General features: G+C 37.0%; 1 protein-coding gene across 1 annotated transcript; it reads right to left on the bottom strand.

Annotated features, from left to right (window-relative positions):
• Positions 1 to 705: 705 nt before the first annotated feature.
• LOC122759968 (SR-related and CTD-associated factor 4-like) lies at positions 706 to 21,228 on the bottom strand. The gene is made up of 18 exons (XM_044014996.1): positions 21,027 to 21,228; positions 19,263 to 19,346; positions 18,786 to 18,830; positions 18,512 to 18,673; positions 18,290 to 18,407; positions 18,066 to 18,190; positions 17,801 to 17,944; positions 17,625 to 17,698; positions 17,342 to 17,438; positions 17,101 to 17,184; positions 16,799 to 16,881; positions 16,107 to 16,294; positions 14,655 to 14,755; positions 14,449 to 14,562; positions 14,207 to 14,363; positions 13,990 to 14,084; positions 1,848 to 1,989; positions 706 to 1,739 (listed from the first exon to the last, which is right to left on the bottom strand). The coding sequence occupies exons 1-18, from the start codon at positions 21,054 to 21,056 to the stop codon at positions 1,297 to 1,299; spliced, it is 2,286 nt and encodes a 761-aa protein (XP_043870931.1). The 5' UTR covers positions 21,057 to 21,228; the 3' UTR covers positions 706 to 1,296.
• Between the last annotated feature and the right edge of the window lie 121 nt (positions 21,229 to 21,349).

A 21,349-nucleotide genomic window follows, 5' to 3' on the forward strand; every position in this document is an offset into this window, starting at 1 on the left:
TAACTTTGAATAAGATTTTATTCCTATTTAATAGAGCCCAAAACATCTGTGCTGTTTTTATTGTTTGCTCTCAATTTTGTCAGTTTGAATAAGAAATTTTAGACAAATTAAATGCATTATTATTTCTATTTTTCTATTTCTCAGAACATCTCTTTAATCCTTGTTTTATTGTTTGGTCTCTCTGTTTTTTGTGTGTGCTTGAATTATTGTTTGTTTTGTACATGTTATTGAGTTTAGTTCAAAAGCCTGAAAAGCACAGGTGGTTGTCATTCGATATATTTTACAACCATGTGAGCAAACACGTCTATCTTTTTTTTTAAATCCTTGTTTAATTATTTAAGTGCTCATTGAAAAACTGTGCATCCCATCTGCTGCACACACACAGATGTCATCCACATTGGATGAATTTCTACTTTCATACTTTCAAATGTGATTGTGTTGTATTGTTTCCAAAGTATTTGCTTTTTTAATTAGCTTTTAATCTTTATTAATCAGTATCCTGTAAATGTGAGGAACAGCTATCTCAATGTGAGTAAATACATTTGAAAAGTAACATCAATGTCAGACTTTCATTGAAACAATTATAGAAATAAAATAAAAACAAAATGCAGGTCACAAAAGTTCCTCCACACGAGAAAAGCTACGCTACATGTGATTTTCTTCAAAAACATTATGATTATGGGTAAAAATGAAAAACACGTATCATTAAATGGTAGTCCTTTTTTTAATATTCACTCTGCATGATCGAAAAGGTGTGATCTTAACATACAACAGAGGCTGGCCTCGGTAACCGGCATTATTCTTCCCTCTACTGGCAGGGCATGGAAACCTCTTCTGCTTCAAATGAAATCAACTGTCTCTGATGATCAACCTGTGATATAAGGACTTTTACTAAATAAAAAATACCACAAATGTATGAATTATAGATTTCTTTTACAGTCTCCTTCCCTACACAACACTCACATGAGGGAATTTGCTCAAAAATACATACTACCCCTGTTCTTAATAAAAAAGAAAACTACCAAGATTACTGACTTGATTAATAAACTACACAACTTCAAATATACAAACAGTTCCAAGCACATGTATTATTTACAGCACAGTCTCTTCCCTGTTGAGGAGAAAATAACGTGGATAATGACATTCAAAACACTCGTCTTGTTTGTCATTGTTTGTTTCCTAAGTACAAAAAAGGTTCTGGTGGCGTCAAATAAAGTCTGAACAAAAGCTTCGGCATCGACAGTTGTGATGCATGTGTGAGAACAGTCCTTACTCCTCTCAGGTCCAGGCTAAACTCTACCACCTTCCTCTTAGGAAAGGTGGGCCAAATGCTGGCCTCCCATTAGGGAAAAGCCTTCCATCCCTTTCACCCATGACCTCGGGTCTAATGGAGGGAAGTCGATGGAAAGGAGGTCCACGAGGAGAGAAAGAGATGGGCATTCTGAACCTTTCTGGTGCAAACATGGGTCCTCCAGGCAGCATTTGCGGGGGCATATGTGGCATGTTTGGAGCTGAGAGGAATGGTGGTGGTGGTAGGTGAGGATTTGGCATGTTAGGAGGAGGTTGCAGAGGAGGCATGCCTGGTCTGGGACCCTGCATGACTGCTGCTGGGCCGCGCATATTCAGCACCGGTGCCACAGGTGAGCCCAGCTGGTTGTCTTTGCCTCCATCTGAGGGTGGGCCTTTGTCTATTTTAGATTCTGTGATGGAGTCCTCTGGAGATTGTACACTTGTTGCTACTGCAAAAAGGAAAAAATATGGCTTTTTAGTAGATATTGGTGCAAAAAAAACATTTTTTCAATGTAATCTAATTATTACTCAGTATTGTCCTTCTATAAAAATATTACCTTGTGGCATCTTTGTAGTGTCAAACTCGGTGGGGATGAACGGGGCTCCTCCTGCGGGCATGGCTGTAGGAGAAAGCACGACGGGGCCAGGAAAAGCAGGAGGGCTTCCAATAGGTGTTACCTGTTGAACCACTGGCGGCACCTGGAAGACAAAGAAACACAGTGGCATCCCAGTTGATTAAAACAGCATGAGGAACAAAGGAGTGAAATTAAACAGGCAGAAACTGAATTAACATCAGTTAGCTTCATAGCACAAAAAACACATTTTGATCTCAACTCATTTGGGTTTTGTTTTCCATGTGTGAAGATAAAAAATAATGTTGTTTTTTACAGAAATCCCCCAATAATCCTCAGGAGACAATATTATTTATAACCATACTGCAGAGTCAAATATGACGTGCACACAGCGATAATGTAGACAAACACACTCTTAAGAACGACTGCAGACTTAGTGTGACGTGACAGTCTTTATTTATTTTATATAATGTGCATCTTTCAATATCAGATCACAGTAAAAACAAGACTCTTTCTTCTGATGATGTTAACTGTTCATGTACAACACTGCTGTAATGAAGCCACTCACTTCATCACTAAATAAACTGTTCTAAACAAGCTGCACAATTCGATATATGAATTGATGAAATCGGCTGAAAAAGGTAGGAAACATTCATTCATTCATCTTCTACCACTTTATCCTCCACATGAGGGTCACGGTGCCAATCCCAGCTGACACGGGGGGGAAGGGCGGGGTAAACCCTCGACAGGTCGCCAGTACATCACAAACAGTGACAAAAACAATAAAGGCATAAGATGATATATTACAAAAGACAATAATGAAAACAAGTTGGGAATACAGCAAATAACCTTGACTACAATGTTATTTTCATGTGTACTACAGACAGTATCATCTGGTTAAATAAAGCCGGTAAAATAAGCCAAAATACTGCATAAGAAAGTAAATGTTGAGTCATTTGGCAGACGATAAGCTAAAACGCTAAAATAACTGTCTAAAATGTAAACGTATAAAATACCGAACATAATTAAAAAAATGTGTTGTAATGCGAATAAAGCTGGTGGAAATAAAATGATGCATCAAGCGGTAAAACAAAGCAAAAGGTTCAAACAAATGGACAAATAAAAGGATTATGACACTCAATCAAAAGTCAGGTGAAGAAAAGGCTAGTTTTAAAAAGACAAAAACTGTCACCCAGTCAGAATGAGGGGCTCAATTACTGTCCATTTTCTTTATGTAAAATCATATTTAATTTTAAATAAAAGAGGTAAGTGAAAAAAAGGGATTCCGTATATATAAATTCAGATTCCAGACATTTCTACGGTAGGACTTACCACCCACATACAGAGTGTTAATTTTGACCCAAAATCCAAACATCACGCTCACAAACAGCATATATAACAATTATTTACATAATTGATTAACCTGTGATTAAATTATTCTGCTTTAACAATTACTTTGTTCAGAGGAGCAAAGAACCCAGAAAATATCCACATTTAATGGGAAAAATGGGTTTGTTTTAATTGGACGAAAAACACTATTAATTGTTGCTCAGTATGTGAGTATTTTTTCTTCCTTCATAATACACAAAACTCTTCACTGACTTCAACTGTGTGTATATGAGACAGTCGGTGTATAACCACCACTGACAGAAGTTTCTTTTACAGCTTTATCCTCTCAAGGGTCAATAGTTTTACAATGTTGTACAATTTTGTGACTTCAGTTAACCACATCCCCATTCTGCATGTTTTTATTCTATGGGAGGAAGTCTGTGAAAACACACACACACACACACACACAAGGAGAACAAAGTCCAAACAGAAAGGCCCTGGATGTCAGTTACAGCTGTGTCACTTTCAGTTACCATAAAGTCTGACAAAGGATGTTTAGTTTGTTCTCTGTGGACCAAAATGGTGGCCTACATAATATACTATACTGTAGATATAAAAGGCTAATTGTGGGGTAAAAACTACTCAAACAATCAAGTGATTGTACACTTTTATGTACGGCATGTTCAAGCCAGATGATACCCACGTCTCATCCAGAAAATGTCCTGCTGCAACAACAAATGTCCACAATGTCCAGACTCAAATCCCTCGACATTAACCACGTCTCATGTCTAATAACGCCTCTTGTAGACGGGTCAACTGCACACACAGCTGTTTACACACGCAGTCAGTCTGTACAAGAGGATATTTTCCTTTATGGGAGGGATATACAGTATATTATTAGAAAAACAGGGGAGTTTTATTTGGTGCAGCTGCTGGTGACTACTGAAGGGAACACACACACACACACACACTTGAAGTAGATTAATACATCTAAAAGTAATCTATTTCCTATAATATTCCCCAAACAAGAAAAACGTTTCAGAAAACTGAGAACATGAAGGACTTTCAGCATCTTTCAAAAAGCCATAACCACTCTGAATCCACACAGAGCTACAATCATTAATCAATGAATGGAATATTAATGTCACTGAAGTAATACTCAGTTTGATTGTTTCTTGATTAATTAAAACAGGCGTTCTGAGTTTTCAATTTCTTAAATGAGAATAATCTCTGGATTCTTTAATTTCCATATAACAAAAAAATCATTATAAACGGATACACTTTGGTCTGTGGACAAAATAAGACCTTCGAAGAGGTTTAGGAAATACTGATCAACACTTTTCAGCATTTTCTGACATTTTGTGGACCAAAAAAAAGGATCCCATGTATCAAGAAAATAGTTAATTAATCAATCAGATGAATCAATTGTGAAAATAATCCTTAGTTACAGCCCCACTTACACTGACCACATCACTCACCACCTCCCCCTTCTTGTGCAATAAAAGTCATGTGAAATGTAAGGACACATGAAGCACTGTTTTGCAGTATATACATCTTAAATGCAATTACATACTCTTAATTTCTTTTTACATTAGATCTATTGTGGGTTTTTTTATTCTGTGTTATTTGCACTATGTAAGAGGCTTCTGCTATTTTGTTGGACCTGTAGCAATTTACTTATGTACTGTACTTATGTAATGGAAATAAGGGCTTTCTCTTACTTTAAGTGACTTGTTTCCTGCAAACAAACCACAAGGACTTTGCTTCCAGGTCAAGTGTACATAATGTATTCTTAGCCCATATCTGAACCATAACCATTTAACACCACAATTCAAAAATCTTAGCACTAAACTTCCTGCTCCTCTCATTAGGACCAGGTCCCATGGTCTCCACGAGGACTACTGGCCCCCGACAAGGTCAGCGTTTATGCAAGTAAAGGTCCTAAAGAGTAGATTACTACAAGAACAGACAAAATATGGGCGTACTGCAACGAAACTAACACCAACTTTATATTGAACTTAACTTGGCAACGTGAGAACATTTTGTTAATTTACATTTGACGTTTCCTTCTGACGCACATGACAATAATGAAGAGAAGTTTTCCTCTCCTCCCATGCTGCAATATAACTTTCATCCACTCAACATGCATTCCAAACCATGACATGACTATACTTATGTCATCATATTATATAATAATAATAATAATAATATTGTTCATAAAGGACCTTTGAGGAGCAGATCCCAGAACAATGACACAATAAATAAAATCCGGATAAAACTGTCACAAAATAAGACTCTGAAGTATTTACAGGTGTGAATGTCATAGTCTGCGACTAATAGTCATTTATAAAATGTATTCTATACAAGTAAACAGTATACCATAATGTCAAAAATAAAATGTAGTTTTGTAAAAAAAAGATACAAATAAAACTATAAAGAACAGATTATCAACATTACTGTCTGACTGTAGCTGTTATTATTGAAGTAAATTACGCAGTAAAATCATGAACTATTTCTCAGATGTTAACAGAAACTAGTTAAGTTAATCTAGGTCCTAATGTGGCATCTAAAAGGAGATAAATTAACATTGTAGTACATAACAGCACAATTTAAAATGATACAATTTGTACGACATATTCATTTGAGTTTGTTAATTTAATGTTAATTTAAGTGCTCAATTTTTAATTTTAACTCTAAAGCTATGAATAAATCCAAGTCACAGAAGAGTATATAGTAAAACTCTGTGTATGGGAAAAAACAAAAACAAAAAAAAACTGACACTGACACTGACTACAAAGTCAACAGATCATGGCATAAATCATGTAAATGATGAAGGATGCCACATCCTGTTTCACTTTAGACGTCACCTATATGACCTGCTACTGCAAAACATCCCTACTGTAAAGATTTGTCCTCTAAAAAACCTTCTTGTTCTTGTATGTTGTATCTGTGCCAATCAAATAAACATGAAATATACATTAAAAAGTGTGTAATTTGGTCAGTTTATAAATGAATAAATGACATTTGTTAATATAACTAACATTATCATTATCCCCCACGTAATTGTTATTTTCATCATTGCACTATTTTATATAAAATAAATGCTTTGGGGGAAAAAAACTTGAAATGTGCAGGATATAATGCCATTTAGTAATATTACTGCACCTGAGTTCAGTATGTTTTCTGCTAGTCATGTACACAACATGTACATAACATGCACACACATTTGCTGTGCATGTTGTTAAGGATAGCCTTAAAAAAGCCTTAACCTGAACAATAATCAGTTAATGACTTAACCCTAACCGAAACTTTTAATTGTAGCCCTCACGTGCCTCCAAAACGTGGTTTTGCCTCATTAGGACAGGGTTTTGGTCCCCTTAAGGAATTATGCCAAACACATACAAACATGCTCTCTCTCTCTCTACATAACTAAAAAGATAAGAAAAAAGTTGAATATATACTGTTTCAAAACGGACTTGGGTCAATTTTAAGCAACCTTTAGAGGCTGTTAGAAGTGCATGCAGAGGCACTTATTCAGAACATTTGAAATGAGAGAAAAAAAGAGGGACATTTCTTGACTAACCAAATTCATAAACATGTATTAAATAAAACAAAATTAAACTTAAAGGTGCAGTGTATAAAAATGACCAACATCTAATGTTGAAAGAGGACCCCTCCACTCACCCCTTCCTTTCCCAAGTATGTGCAGGAACTATGGTGGCCTCTGCATACCAGACAAGCTGCTAATTTATATATATTTTTTGAAACTTCCACTTTAAAAGGCAAAACACATGCTCTGGTTGGGCTGCTGTAGAAACATGGCTGCACAAAATGGCAGCCTCAGTAAAGCAAGGACTTGCTTGGATTAAAAAGAAAAAGAAAGGCTTTTATAATCCAAGTTTTTCTTTTCAAGCGATTGCAAAAACAAACATTGGACCTTGAATATCTGAAAAAAAAATTAATAATAATTGGCCTTAACATTTCAATTGGCTGCCAGCCATCAACTCCAATGAGTTAAACTAAGTTGAAGTAAAAACTCTTGCGAAAAATCACCTAAGTTTCCATATAATTTACCCAATCTAATAAATTGTCAAAGGCAATGTACAGTTGTACACAGGAGCCCTGTTCTTAAAGTGCCACCAAGGGCACTATAGCTGGAAGTTAGAAATAATAAAATCTTACATATAGTGGCTTTAAGGTTGTCAACTCACTTGGCTAACCTTGATGAAGGGAGGGGATGAGAATTGATGCCTACAATTGTCTTAAACTGACGGCGGGAGAATTTAAGGAACCAGATTATTGAATTTAAGGGCACCTAGAGGTGTAGTTGCATATTGCCACCAACAAAAGAACCTTTGGCTTCACACCTTAAGTTTGGTTTTCATAACCTTGAAGGTTAGGCAAATTATGGTGAAAAGCTTGGACCTAATTAGCGACCAGTCATGACCACACCTCTCAGAACCTGCACTTCTGTTTAGCTTGGCATTGTTTGCAGCTGAAGAAGACCTGAAACTCAAAATCAAGTGAGAAGGAGATGCTTGTTTTCTCAGATATCCATTCAAACAGACATCTTGCAACCAAATGAGTCGCCCCCTGGTGGCTATTGAATATATTTTTACTTCCCCATTGTCTTCCAAAGAATACTTTTTTCACTTCTTATAAATATGGCAGCCACCCCAACTACCCAACACACTTGAGAAGCGGAGGAGTGAGCCTAGTCGTCCATTTGTTGCATTCTAGTGTCTCACCATTAGATGCCAATGAATCTTGCAAACTGGACCTCAAATCACAAAGGGCACCTAATTGTCTATGGGCAGATCATTTGGTGCCGTTTACCAATAACAGACAAAACAGAAAAAAAAATTAAAATTTCAAACCACCTTGATAAAGGCAAAACAGCAATCTCTTACCCTGGTGTTTTATTCCATCTGCAGAAAATGCAGGATAACAGCTGCTTCATTTGCACAGTGTGAATTCACTGAGGAAAACACTATGAAACAACCAGCTGGACATTGAATCTTTCAAAACCTTGATCAACTCGAGGCTTTCACACAACACAATTTGGTTTGTTCTTTCTTTATGCCTGCCACTCATAGGACATGAAAAAAAAAGTAATGAGGCAGCGTCCTATAACATAACAGCCTTGAGAAAAAAACCTAAAAGGTTCTATTTTGTTTTGGAATGAGCCTTTCATTACCTTTGAACCTTCCCACAGTCTCATCCAAAAGCAGGACTCCAAATATCCAGAGATGTTTTTGTATGTCACTTACCTGTGTGATGCCTCACGTGAGCCCGGCGTTCTCCACACTTGAATAGACCACTGTTGTGTTACGTGACTGAAGAAGAGTTCCTCTTCCCTTGAAATGACTTTTCACAGGAAATTGACTGAAAGGAGAAGACTGCTCACATTTTACGTTACATCCATGTTAATGACTGAGCGATCTCAACCTGATCCTAAGTACATGTTGGAGGGAGGCTTCAGGTCTTCTCATGCAATGTAAATATGGTTTCGACAAAAACTGTCACTTGTAGCAGACTAAAGGATGTAAATGAGCTAATCAGCCAATCTAATATATATAATATATGGTTACAACTGATTGGAAAAGCTTAAAGTATAAAAGTTATTATAATATATGGTAATTTGTACAAATCAGCCACAAAGTTAAAACCCCTGATATTACCTTGCCAAAATGGCACCTGTGGGTATAGGACAATGAGCACATGAAAAACAGTCTTAGAGGGGCAAAATAGTGAGAGAGCTGGATCAAAGCAAACCAGCAGTTCAGGTGGGTGCCACTGTGCCAGTAACCCTGCTCCAGCCTAGCACCAATAAAATGGCCCAGTTAAGTGAAACTGATGAACCAGCAACAGGAGCAAAGGCTGGCCTATGTGGTCCAGCCCCACAGAAACCTGTGTAACACCAACTGCTGAAAACCTCATTGATAATAAAAGCTCTCAAAACACCAATCAGAAAACACGGGCCACTGCCAAAAGTGTCATTTAAACATAGGACCTGGGCCACGAAGCAGATGGAAGCACACACTGGTACATTATGTTTTCAGTTCAATAACCTGGGTGGTCTGATGCGCGTGTACGTTTACCTGAGGAAGGAGATGGCACCCAGCTGCTCAACAGGAACAAAAATAAACTGGCAGAGGCAGTGAGGCAAATGTACCAGTAATTTTAAATTTTAAATGGCAGATACCACGGCAACCCTTCAGTTACAAAAACAGCCCGGTGGCTTGAACGTCGTAGCTGATTCTATATCTAGATTTTGACATCTAAAATCGATTCAGAGACAAAGTATATCAAATTGTCTCCTATGGTACTTAACATGAATATGTAACTATTTAAAAAAAAATATTCAAAAGAGAAATTAACTAACAAAGTGATGGACATTAATATATAAATATACTTAATAGCAAAATGTAGGTCATAATCTCTTATTTACAGAAAGCTGCTATATTTAACAGGTCATCTACTGTCTATTATTTTCAATAAAGTCCTGGAAGTTCATAGAACTCAAAATGAAAGAGATTCAAAGTGCAAAGTGATATGAATACAGGCACAAAATGTCCTATAGAACAAAGGCATTACTAGCAGCTACTCTGGGTTGCATTTTCTGCTTTTGAGTATTTCCTATATGGGATGATTGAGTGTTCGCAATTGTCCTTGATTCAATAATTGATTATTGAATTACTGAACTCTCTTTGTCCTCTTTATTACAAGACACTGTATAAAATAGGCTCCAGAATAATCAAAGAGGCACTCTGATACATGGTCCCTGCGTGAACGGCTCACTATCACTGCATTCTGATATTTAATGGTCTGTTGAACCTTTAATTGCAGTATCATACAACCCAGTTTGTGAAATTGGGGTTTACTTCAGTGTGCTCACATATCTGTAGATGTCTTTATGTTCTTTTGAGACAGAGAACACTGTAGAATGATTTATCACAGTATCACCTCCATTTAAGGGCCAGTTTATGCTTGAAAAGTATTCAAAATATACTGTTTTTTTTTTTTAAATGAGCCAGCTACAGTTAAGTATGTGGTTGGTCTTGTGAAGAAAAATGTCTTCAATCACCTAGAAATGAAAGACTATCTGATGCTCTATTCTGCAAATTCAGGTGAAGAAACCTGTAAACACTAAGGAAAGTTTTTACAATTTGAACATTTAGCTTTCGAATTTAAATTACTTCCGATACTGGAAGAGAATGCAGCTGTTCACTGTATTTTTTTCTGTCTGATTAAAGAGATTAAAATAAAGAAGCTCCGTCAACCCTGTGTGCTGAACAGATGTCAGCTGAAAACACCTCCATTCAACTGCATGTTCATGCGTTTTTCCTTGACACTTTTCCTTCCTCGGCCACTTCTTTCCTCCATTGTGCTGTTCTTGAAGATGACCGACAGTGGAACGCCGTCCTTTTGGGCGCAACATACAAAGCCCACGTCATGTTACGCTTGTCATTTGACAACCGTACCACACACCAGACATGTCATAGAGACACAGGAGCCCATCAAAGTACAGATTGCTAGTCCAGGGGGGAAAAGGAGTTGAAATTATAGCTTTTGTGGAGCATTGATACGCATTGATGATTGAAACAATAGGTATGGGTATTCTGAGGCTTCTCCAACAATGCCTTCTGAGCAAACATGGTCATCTTACGACATATTATATTTATCTAGTAAGGTTACTAACCATTATATACAGAGGTAGCTACCAAAGAAATTAGATGCTTTCATAGAAAAAAGCTGATAAAAAGAATTGTAGTTGCCACTTTTTGAATGCCAAGTATTGGATACAGAGAACTAACATCTAAAAAGTGATCAGATTGTGGGTATGAGAGATTGGAGCCATAGAGCCCAGAGATTGGACCCAAATAAAAAAAACTTAAGATTTCAAAGCCTGACAAGAGCAGATTTCTGCAAGATCCTACAGAATTAGAGGGGAAATAGAAAACCAGGAAGACATAGACAAAATAGCAAGAAACAAGTGTCCCCTTGAAAAAAATTGTACCGATACATTTTGCTTCAATATCTACTTTATATAGTTTAGTGTGAAGTAATTAGAAAATGGTGCAGTTGCCTTTTTGCTGTAGATAAATAACACTTGCAATGTGGTTTTGCTTTGACAACAAAACGTTTGCTGTTCCCTTTTGCTTCAGTGTTATATTCAAAACAAATGTTTGGATTATATTAGTGTGCTGAGATGACTTCAAGTTCAAGCTCCATTGTATGTATTCCAACAACGAGGACCAAACATGACAGAGTCCGCCAATTCATTGGAGTCAAGACAATCACTGTGATAAATGAAACGTGTGGAGTGTAATTGTAAAACATTAAAAGTCAAAATCAGCAACAACTGTATCATACTGCATGTAGTATGCAGAAAGGCTTTTGGAACAAGAGCCACATTTGGTCAAACACATTTTGTCTCATTTTTTTAGCCCTAATTTATTAACTTCTTGACTCCAAAATAACCAAAAACCAAAATACTGTGTAAGGACCCACAGATTTTCGCTGTGGGAGATTTTTTTTGGACAAATTTGCAAACTTTAAGTTAAGATTAAGGTGTATACATCTAAAAATCATACACAAATTATAGTTAAACGTATATGAATAGTTTTCCATCTTTAAATAGTGTGTCTCCATGTAGAAAGTTTAACTGACAAACATAGGACACTCATTTGCCAAACAGGTTAGGGTTAATTCAAAGATTAATTTAGTAACACATTTAGGATTATAGGAAACAGGAAGCACACAAAGAACCGCAAGTTTTTATGAATAAAAAAAAACACATATTAACGTATTTTAACCGTATTATTTAAATCAAAGTGCAAATTTTAGCTCCTTGTCCAGTAAAAATAAAGGTATACAAAGTGCAAGTTTAAAATATTGATGCACCGCTTCAGGAGTGACGGGTGTAATTTGATTTTAAATAAACAATTTTGTGACCATGCCACAGTTTGGATAAGAAATACTCTCAGTTACTAATATTAAATACTAATTCGCCTTGGCTGGTTTAGCCCCACATTTAGCACAAAATGCTAACAGTGCTAGTGGCTTACCTGGTCTCCCCCTTTGACACTCCTAGTGTGAAGATGCGATCAGACCTTTACGTCCCACCAGAACCCCAGGGTCAGATAACGTAGAACTTGAGATATAAGCAACTTTTCCTCCAAGGGAATTTTCCCTAACCTGCTCAGTGTGCTACGCTGCACACAGCTAGTACCATTAGTTTAGCATGCTGTCATTGGAGGTTTTTATTTTATCAAATTTATCATTACTGGAAGCTCATTATGATTTTGCATATTCCTTCTTCAAACCCATTTCAACAAAAAAAAACAGACCCTCCAGAGGCCGATCCATCTAATGACTCATTTAAATATTTTTATTCCCATGTTTTGTGTTGTCAACAACTGTAGATGTTAACTATTGATGATAAAATGTGAACACAATGTCATACACAGGTCCTGATAATTTTGCCAAGCCCAGAAATTTCGACTGCTGGAGCTTACTTTGTGAAAACAAGAGAAAAGACCGACAGAAATTCTTCCCTCTAAACACAGTAATTAAAGTTGTTGTATTACCCACTTTATTTGAATAAATTAAACCACACAATACAAGGTTACTGTGTGAACGTGAAGATAGAAATATCTAGCAAAGAAAAAGGAAGAATAGGAAAGCATTGTTGAATTTAATGGCAATCAGCAGAGGAGCTTATCTGACTCGTGGCAAACTGGACAGAAATCACCAAATAAAACGATTTATTATTGTTCATTTGGTGACTCTGTAGCAAACCTCATGGGAAACAGTGTGATGTGAGTGACATGTTGGCAACTGCCATTATTGAGTGATCTGACATTAAAGACACACATGTAGATTTATTTCTCTCTATGTTCAACACAGCTCTCTGAAACATGATTATCCTACATCTGTCACATACTATGGTTTTTGTAAGCCTGTCTGAGAGCTTTTGCTGAATTTTAGGAACAGAAGGAAAACAAATATTGAGCACTTCTCTTCTCTGTACTATGTGGTAAAAAAAATGTATAATATAATATGCATGATACACTGAAATGACATTATCTGGAACCCGGAAATCTGAAAATCTTTATATTTCTGCTTTGTCAGCATTTAAGTTAGTAAATATGACAACATTCATTTAATTATATATACTAATAATTTGCCTGTGTTATCAATCAGCATGTATGCGCCATTTAAAGTGTCTGTAACAGCACTTATGATATATTGAGCTCATGAGATCAGGTATGACTGCAGATTGAGTTTTATCTTGGCCTTGGGATCATGTCTGTTGAGTGTCGTTTGTACTAAGAAGGCTAGTGGATGATCAATCCATAATTTAATAATTTTATATAGCACATTTCATACAACAGGTGAAGGGCTTGAGATAGAAGCCGCAGTGGGTTTTTAGGTTAATACACAAGGCCATATGCAATTAATGTCTGACCTTTGACTGCACTGTCGACTATTCTTCTGTATCACAGCAGAACCTGCGAATTGTCATTTCAACTGCTCCGTTTTGGGGTTTTTTCACTTCAAATGTTGGTCATTAAACAATTAAACGATTAGATCAACACTACTAATAACATAATTTCAGATAAGCTCCACTACTCATATGGAACAGTAATTTATTCTCCTTTTGTCCTCCACAGAAAGATTTGTGAAGTAATCTTTTTACACCAAGGCCATTAAACCAAAATTTTAACACTTGAATAATTAAAGTGTTACCTATTAAAGAAAGTAAGCTGTAATAAGACTGTATTAGCAGTACCTGAATGTGAGCAGTGACCATTCCATCTGCTGGCACACTTTCCAAAGCTCCATTTACAGCTGTCTGCCTATTGATGTCCTTGGCAACATTCCACTCTGTGTATAAAAAGGACAAAACAAAATGACACCATGAGGAAAACTACGCACAGCAGGTGCACCTTGTTCATGCTACTGCGATATTTGCAGTTTTCTGTAGTGAAGTTATCTCTAGTATTTACCTGGATTTAATGTCTCCGTGTCCAGCATACCCCCTTCACGATAGATTTCCAACTCGTCGACTTTGACTTTGCTCCAAGGAATGCACGTAACGCCTTGCTCCACATCCCAGAACTTTTTAAGTGCCGATTTTATACCTTTGTTCAATGCCCAAGCCACCTGGGAATAATGACATTAGGTCATAAGTTATATGCACATGTATAATAGAAAGATAAAAACAACGTGCAAAAAAAAGAACATGTACCTTGACTGGTTTCTGGTGGACTTTGTACGACCCCCTACTGAGCTTTTTCAATGCTGTATAGGCATCTTGTCTGTGAACCATAACAATATAGGCACAGCCCCTTGGAGGAATCATCTGAACACACAAAAACAGTTAAATTAAAGGATGACATTATTTACAAGTTATGGAGTAGTACGAGTGTTTTTAACAGAAATGTCTGTACTTACATTGATGGACTCAATCTGTCCGAACTCTTCAAACAGGCACATCACATCGGACTGCTGGGTTTTCTTGTCCAGCTGTCCAACCCAAAGCGTAGTGCTACAAACTAAAAATTAAATGCAGTTTTAGTGTGCACATAGGAACTCATCATACTCAATTTGTTATATGGATATACACCTGATAAACTTCACATCTGTGTAGTGACATCTATCTACTAGGTTCATTTGAATTACATTTCCAGACCCATTGTTATTAACCAAATATCTATCATCTATGCAAGTAACATTACGTTACACCAGCGTGGCACATTGTAGATTGCCAATAAGTTACACAGAAACAAAGAAAGCAACACAACGGCAACAATCGAGAACATCCATGTTGTTTCTTCTGGACATGTGGTTACCAATACCTACCACAAGAAGAAGACAAGCTTTGTTTAAGAGTAGGTTGCACTGAAAAACTGACTAGACTAAATTGACTGTCAACAAATTAACAGAGTGCAGTGTATTCACCTCCACCCTGTGGGAGCCAAACCACTGTGCTTGATACCCAAACAAAACAATGCCATAACCAAGATGGTAAAGCTCAGTTATTTTGGTGCCCTTATTATCGTTTGACAATAGAAATGTCACTGCATGAATTATCAAACTGAACCAAAGTGTACCTTTTAGTGGACACTGAGCTATGTTCTTAATTACTTCACAGTGAAACAAAGTGTTTTCTCTTATTGCCTAACATAGGTAGCGTTTGTAATATCAATCCACTTCATTGCAAGCACACCAAACTTTTAAGGGAAACACAAGATGGCGCCGTATCTTATTACATTATACCCGAAACAAACTCATGATTCATTTCAAGAATCAGTACAACCGTTCAGGGCCCTGCACCTGTCAAAGCAATCTTTTTCTGCCATTTATCTTCCTAAAATGGATTTTGTTTAATTGAAATCTTTTAATCTCTTTGTTACCATCTGTTCACAGCAGCTCTACAAGGAACACTGACCACAAACAACAACAAAAGGACTTTGCTCATTAACCTCAGATATACAGTTACCTTAGTCACGTGCTAGGAAGGGACATTGTAAACACGTATGTGAAGATTAATGAGTACTACAAGCAAAACCTGTAGTAGTGCTCAAACATTCACCTGTTTATTTAACTACATGTTTTTGCACACGATAGCTACCTTGCACATTCACCATCTGTCACCTTTTTATCACCTTTTACTTCACTTTCAATGCAACTGTCCCAAGATACAGTATATATATAATATCATACAATTAAGTAGTAATGGTTGGTGTTGCTACAGGTATAAAGAAACAAATGCCATTTCAAATGATCATATCTATCTTTTGTAATTACAGTGTAGGTGTTAAAGCAACAGAAACTGTAGCGGCAACTTGAATACAGTCATGTGACAGATGACATTCACAGGTTTGTTTTTGTTATAGCGCCTACCGTTAAGTGTGTGGCCCTTTATGCTGGGAAGACCTTTCTGTCTGCGTTCTCTGTCCTTCTCTCTTTCAATCCTGTCCTGGGAACGAGAGCGAGATCCCCACCGTTGTTCTCTGGAGCGAGAACGAGACCGCCTATGCCGTGACCTTCTTGAGCGAGACGAAGATCTGGATCTTCTTCTCCTGGGAGATCTGGAAGACATGGTTTAACACAGTGTCACCAAGGAATGCAATTCGAAAGAGGCAGGTTAACCGTTTGAACATTTTGAAAAGGAAAATGCAAACCTGAACAGAGAAATTTGGAAGAGTAATAATAATAATAACAATAATAACAATAATAATAATAATAATAATAATGATGATGATAATAACAACAACAACAATAGACTTTTTGATACAACAAACTACAAAAAAAACAATAGACGTATTAATGCGGGTGGAGGAGGGAGTAATAGGACAGTAGGTGTGGAGGACGTTGTAAAGGTATGGGGTGTGAGATTATATTGAACCTTTAAGTGAAAGGAGAGTTGTATAACTTAAGCAGAATTAAACTGAGAGCTGTTGTAGGTGTCGCACAGGGGTGATGTGATTCTGGACAAGCTGCATTCTGGAAGTTGGATTTTATTGAAGAAAGTGAGGCAAAGAGGAGTGAGTTGCAGTATTCAATGTGGGAGGTAACAACCTGGAACTCCTTACCTGGAAGCAGATCTGGATCGCGTTCTCCTGCCATAGTGGCCTCTGTTTCTACCCTCGTGTCTGGAATGTTCTCTTGAATTTGCCTATAACATGACATAACAGGTTAATTTTGTTCCCCCTCAAATTAATGAGCAGAGGTTACCATGCCAGGGGTTTCAAATGTGGCACAATACACCAATTATGGCCACCATAGCACTGTCACTTAAACTAACTAAGGAAAATGAACTCATGGGAAAAGGTTGGCATTCAAATGCCAAGGCAACATTCAATAAGATAATCATAAATTGTGTTTGAATATTTACCTGTGACTGTGAATAAGCCTCTTCTCTGGAATGGTATCCATCTGGAATTAAACGATGTTCACCAGGACTTATCCTTCCACCATGCTAGGAGATGACATAAAAAAAAAAAAGATCAGCCAAAGAAAAATAGTTATAAACCGAAACCACAGGGACAATGAAAATATAAAATAATAAAATACATTACAACTGCTATCTTTGACTGTTAGTTGTGTTATGATAGAAAGCCTTGACATGCTGATACCTCTATGCCATCAGTCTGTCCCATCATATGTGGATAAACATTCTCTGTGTTGGGCATCTGACCAGGAAACTGGACAAATGTCTTTTCGGGAGTGAATCTGTAATGGTAAAATAAAAAACAACAACAACATTGACTTTGTGTTACAAACCTACAAATAAAATAACACAATTTACTGATAGTAAATACCATCAGCATACCATATCTGCATTGATGAAATACAGTGACAACCTATAAACAGGTGTTGTTGCACTGCACTACCATAAACAAATGACACAAAACTCACTGTGCCTGGATGCTTGGTTCTTTAGGAGTTATATCTTCTGGTTCATCATCATAGTCAAAACGATCCAAAAGTTTCTGAGGAAATCAAGTTGTTTTTTTCCACAGAGAAGTTAATTAGAAAATGAAATTGCATATGTCCAACGTGGGTTATGTTGAGACACTGAACTACATCATTACCTCAGCAAATGAGCTTTTCTTTTCTGTCTGTGCACTGTATGGGTTGAGTTGGGCCACGGGCATCTGAGGTGGGGTTGTGTTGTTTGTTTCGGTGGCCGCCAGAGTTTTATCAGCTTGCTGGAAATTCTGGAGCATCCTCTGCAACTAGAGTGGTCGGGGGGAGTTGTTCAGAATTTAAATAACGATTTACCTATTGTTAAATCAGTCGCACGAGTGTACTCATGTTAAGCAGATCTGCTGGAACAAATACCAATTAATTGCTTACCTCCTGACCATGGGGGGACTGAAACAGCTGTGCCACTGCAGCTAAGGCATCAGGAGTGGATAACTGCGGCACAGCGGAGGCACTAGTGATAGGAGCCTGCATCTGTGGTTGGGGGTTAGCAGGTACTGTTCAAATACAAGAAAAATAACACACAGTTAATCACGCAGTAGTGGAATTACATCGCCAATTAGAAACAAAGTTGCAAACACTTGTGATATGTCTACCTTCCAGCGCAGGGGGAGGCAAAACTGCATCATTAGCCATATCCATAAGAGGCTGAATAATGTCCATATCAAACACACCATTCTTCTGCCATAGGTTCAGGACACGTATGATTTTGTTCTGAGTTATACACAGAGGGAAAAATACAATTTCAGTGTCTTGAGACATGGTTTATATAATGTATACCATTCATATAAAACACTAAAACCACAACTTGTATGTACCTTATCATCCTCTGGGCAATGGTAAAGATTTTGGAAGGTATCTGTGAAGTTTTTCAAGAATCTTGGTCCAAATACATCTTTGTCGACACCAAACTGATGGCGCGACTGTCGAACAATGGAATCAACCACATATAAACCAGGAACCTTTAATTCTGGCTTGCACTGATGGGGGAAAAACAAATTGAAAATGTATTTGTGTTGCTTTAGGTCCATCCAAAATTTGTAAAGAACACGACAATGAATAACAAATGGTTAGCAGCTGTGTTGTACCTACCTTCTTAATGAACTTTTCAACAATCTGGACAACGTGTTTGTAAAGCTAAGGAAAGACAGAAAATAACAGTCAAAACATATCACATAATATTTTAATCGTACCTGGTATAATCATAAGGATCTTAAATACCAAAAACTACTACTAACATGTTTTTTCTTATTAAATTCAGCATCACAAATAATAAATCTGCCACTTAAAAATATTAAAAGGGTCATCTGACATAATATTAGACATTTCCACTCAGTGAGCAGCACTTCATCTGGCAAAAAAGTTTATGATGTTTGTATGATGAAAGCAGAATTGAGGACAAATTGGGAAAGTAATTGTCATGTTCTCTTCTCATCACAAAGCCCATATTCATAAATTGTGGGTATACATTGTTATTCTGAAACAACAACATGAAACAGCTAAAGATGACATTTGAAAAGAAATGACACCTTCATGTGACAGTCACCTTGATAACAACATTGACTTTACCTTGATAGCTTTGATGGCTGATTTGGTTACAGACATCATTTTAGCACGGGATATGGGAGGCTTCAGGTCAATCATGGAGAACAACTGATGGATTTGAAAAAAAGAATCCAATCAAAAACACTGCTTTACATTATCACCGTCATACGATTTGCAGCACAGTCACCATACAAAGCTAAAGTATACACACCATCTGCTACATCCACCATTCTTCACTAGTGACAACCATAGTGTTGTCTTTCATCAATGTAAAAGTCCACAGATTAATTTACAAACTGTCCCCAATCTCACAAGATCTCAGTGTCTGTTTATGTGAAGACTGACCAACTGCCTCGTACACCATGTGTATATAAATATCAAGCAATGTGCAATAAACAGAAATTAGAGACGGACCAATTATTCATTAAGTGTCAGGCAATCTGGATAAATGTTTGCCTATTCTATCACTTAATCATGTATTTTTTACATTTTCAAATTTGCACACTTTAGTTCACTAAACTTGATAAATGGCATTTCAAATGCAAAATTGTATTTGAAGATTATGGTTTTGGATATTCAGTTCACCACATATTTACTTAACATATTATGGCCAGCATGTATTCACTGGCCAAGTGCACAGCAACCGTGACACAAAATGCAGATTAGGAACACAAACCATAAGCATTCTACAGAATGTTTAAAAGTAATGGATGTGTGCGTCCTTTGACTTTGACATAAATATACATACACATAAATATATATATACACATACACATATACATACATATATATATATATACACACACACACACATATTCGGATTAAAAAATTCTACATCATATATTGACCACCGAACAAACAAAACCCGTATAAAAGGTCACAAATATTGACTTAAATGTTGACTCTTTAATGACAGTGGTTCCACAAGAGCAATACTTGCAATCTGCCGATAGCAAGGGGAAAGCAACAGTTGAGGGTCAGAAACACTTTATAAAACAGCATTTTCTTTCTACACTAATTTGAAATAAGAAATACAAAATGCGTTGCAACTCAGTGTGTTTGAACAATACCAACGTCACAGTTAATGGGCAAATTTTGACATTGTGTTTCCATCAAAGTTTGCGTTTTTCGTAAACACAGAACATTACGGTAGTTTTAATAGAGTCGTCGTACACATGCTTATGCAGCACGTAATTGAAATGTAACTTTTAATCCAACAGTCCCATTTAAATTACATCCCAACCTTACACAAACTCAAGAAACGCAGATAAGTTAAACAACAAATCAACTAACAATTGGACAATAAGACACTAAGACGTTTATCTCGTCATTTGAGTTGCTAGCGCCTAGCTCTTAGCATTAAACGTGGCGACTCAAACATAACATTGACACAATAACTCATTTAATTCGCTTACCCTATCGAGTCTGTTATTAAACGCTACGAATTACGCTACGAATTATACTATTATGCGAGTCTGTAGTGTGTTTTTTATCGTGGTCTCAAACGATGAAGTTGACAGTTAGCTAGGCACCAACATCAAAGGCCTTATAAGATAACGAGTACATGCTAATCCGTGGAGCTCAGCGATGTAACAAATCGAAGCCAAATCGTGGTTTACTACGTCTTCAACGGCCACCATTCAAATTAAGACCACAGATACTTCACAATTGCAGCTGTATACAAGTAATGCAAATACAAAGTAAAACGGTATTTAAATCAATCGATATTTTTAGCAATCGTGTAGCACGCACGGCGAGCTCTTTGGCTAAAACATGAACAAACTTTACCTCCATGTTGAACGCGTTCACTGCATCCATACTGCTTTATTGTTTTGTGGTTTCGGGGTCGTGTATACCTAATTAATGTTCCTAATCATAACTTTGTGGAGTCATAGAGATAACAAAAACACAACGAGCGTCGATTGCATGCTAATCTCGCCGCGTCCTGACAATCTGCTATGTTAGGAATGTCTCCTCTTCCCCGCCCCGTACTTTGACGCGTGACGTCATGACGTAATGCTGCATTCACTGCTATAGGAAAATTTGCTTCCTATCATTTGAATGGGGCGACCAGTTGGAGTCAGACGCTTTTTATATTCGGGTAGGTTTTT

Source organism: Solea senegalensis, unplaced genomic scaffold (genome assembly GCF_019176455.1).
Source record: "Solea senegalensis isolate Sse05_10M unplaced genomic scaffold, IFAPA_SoseM_1 scf7180000012729, whole genome shotgun sequence".
In the NCBI taxonomy this organism is placed as follows: domain Eukaryota; kingdom Metazoa; phylum Chordata; class Actinopteri; order Pleuronectiformes; family Soleidae; genus Solea; species Solea senegalensis.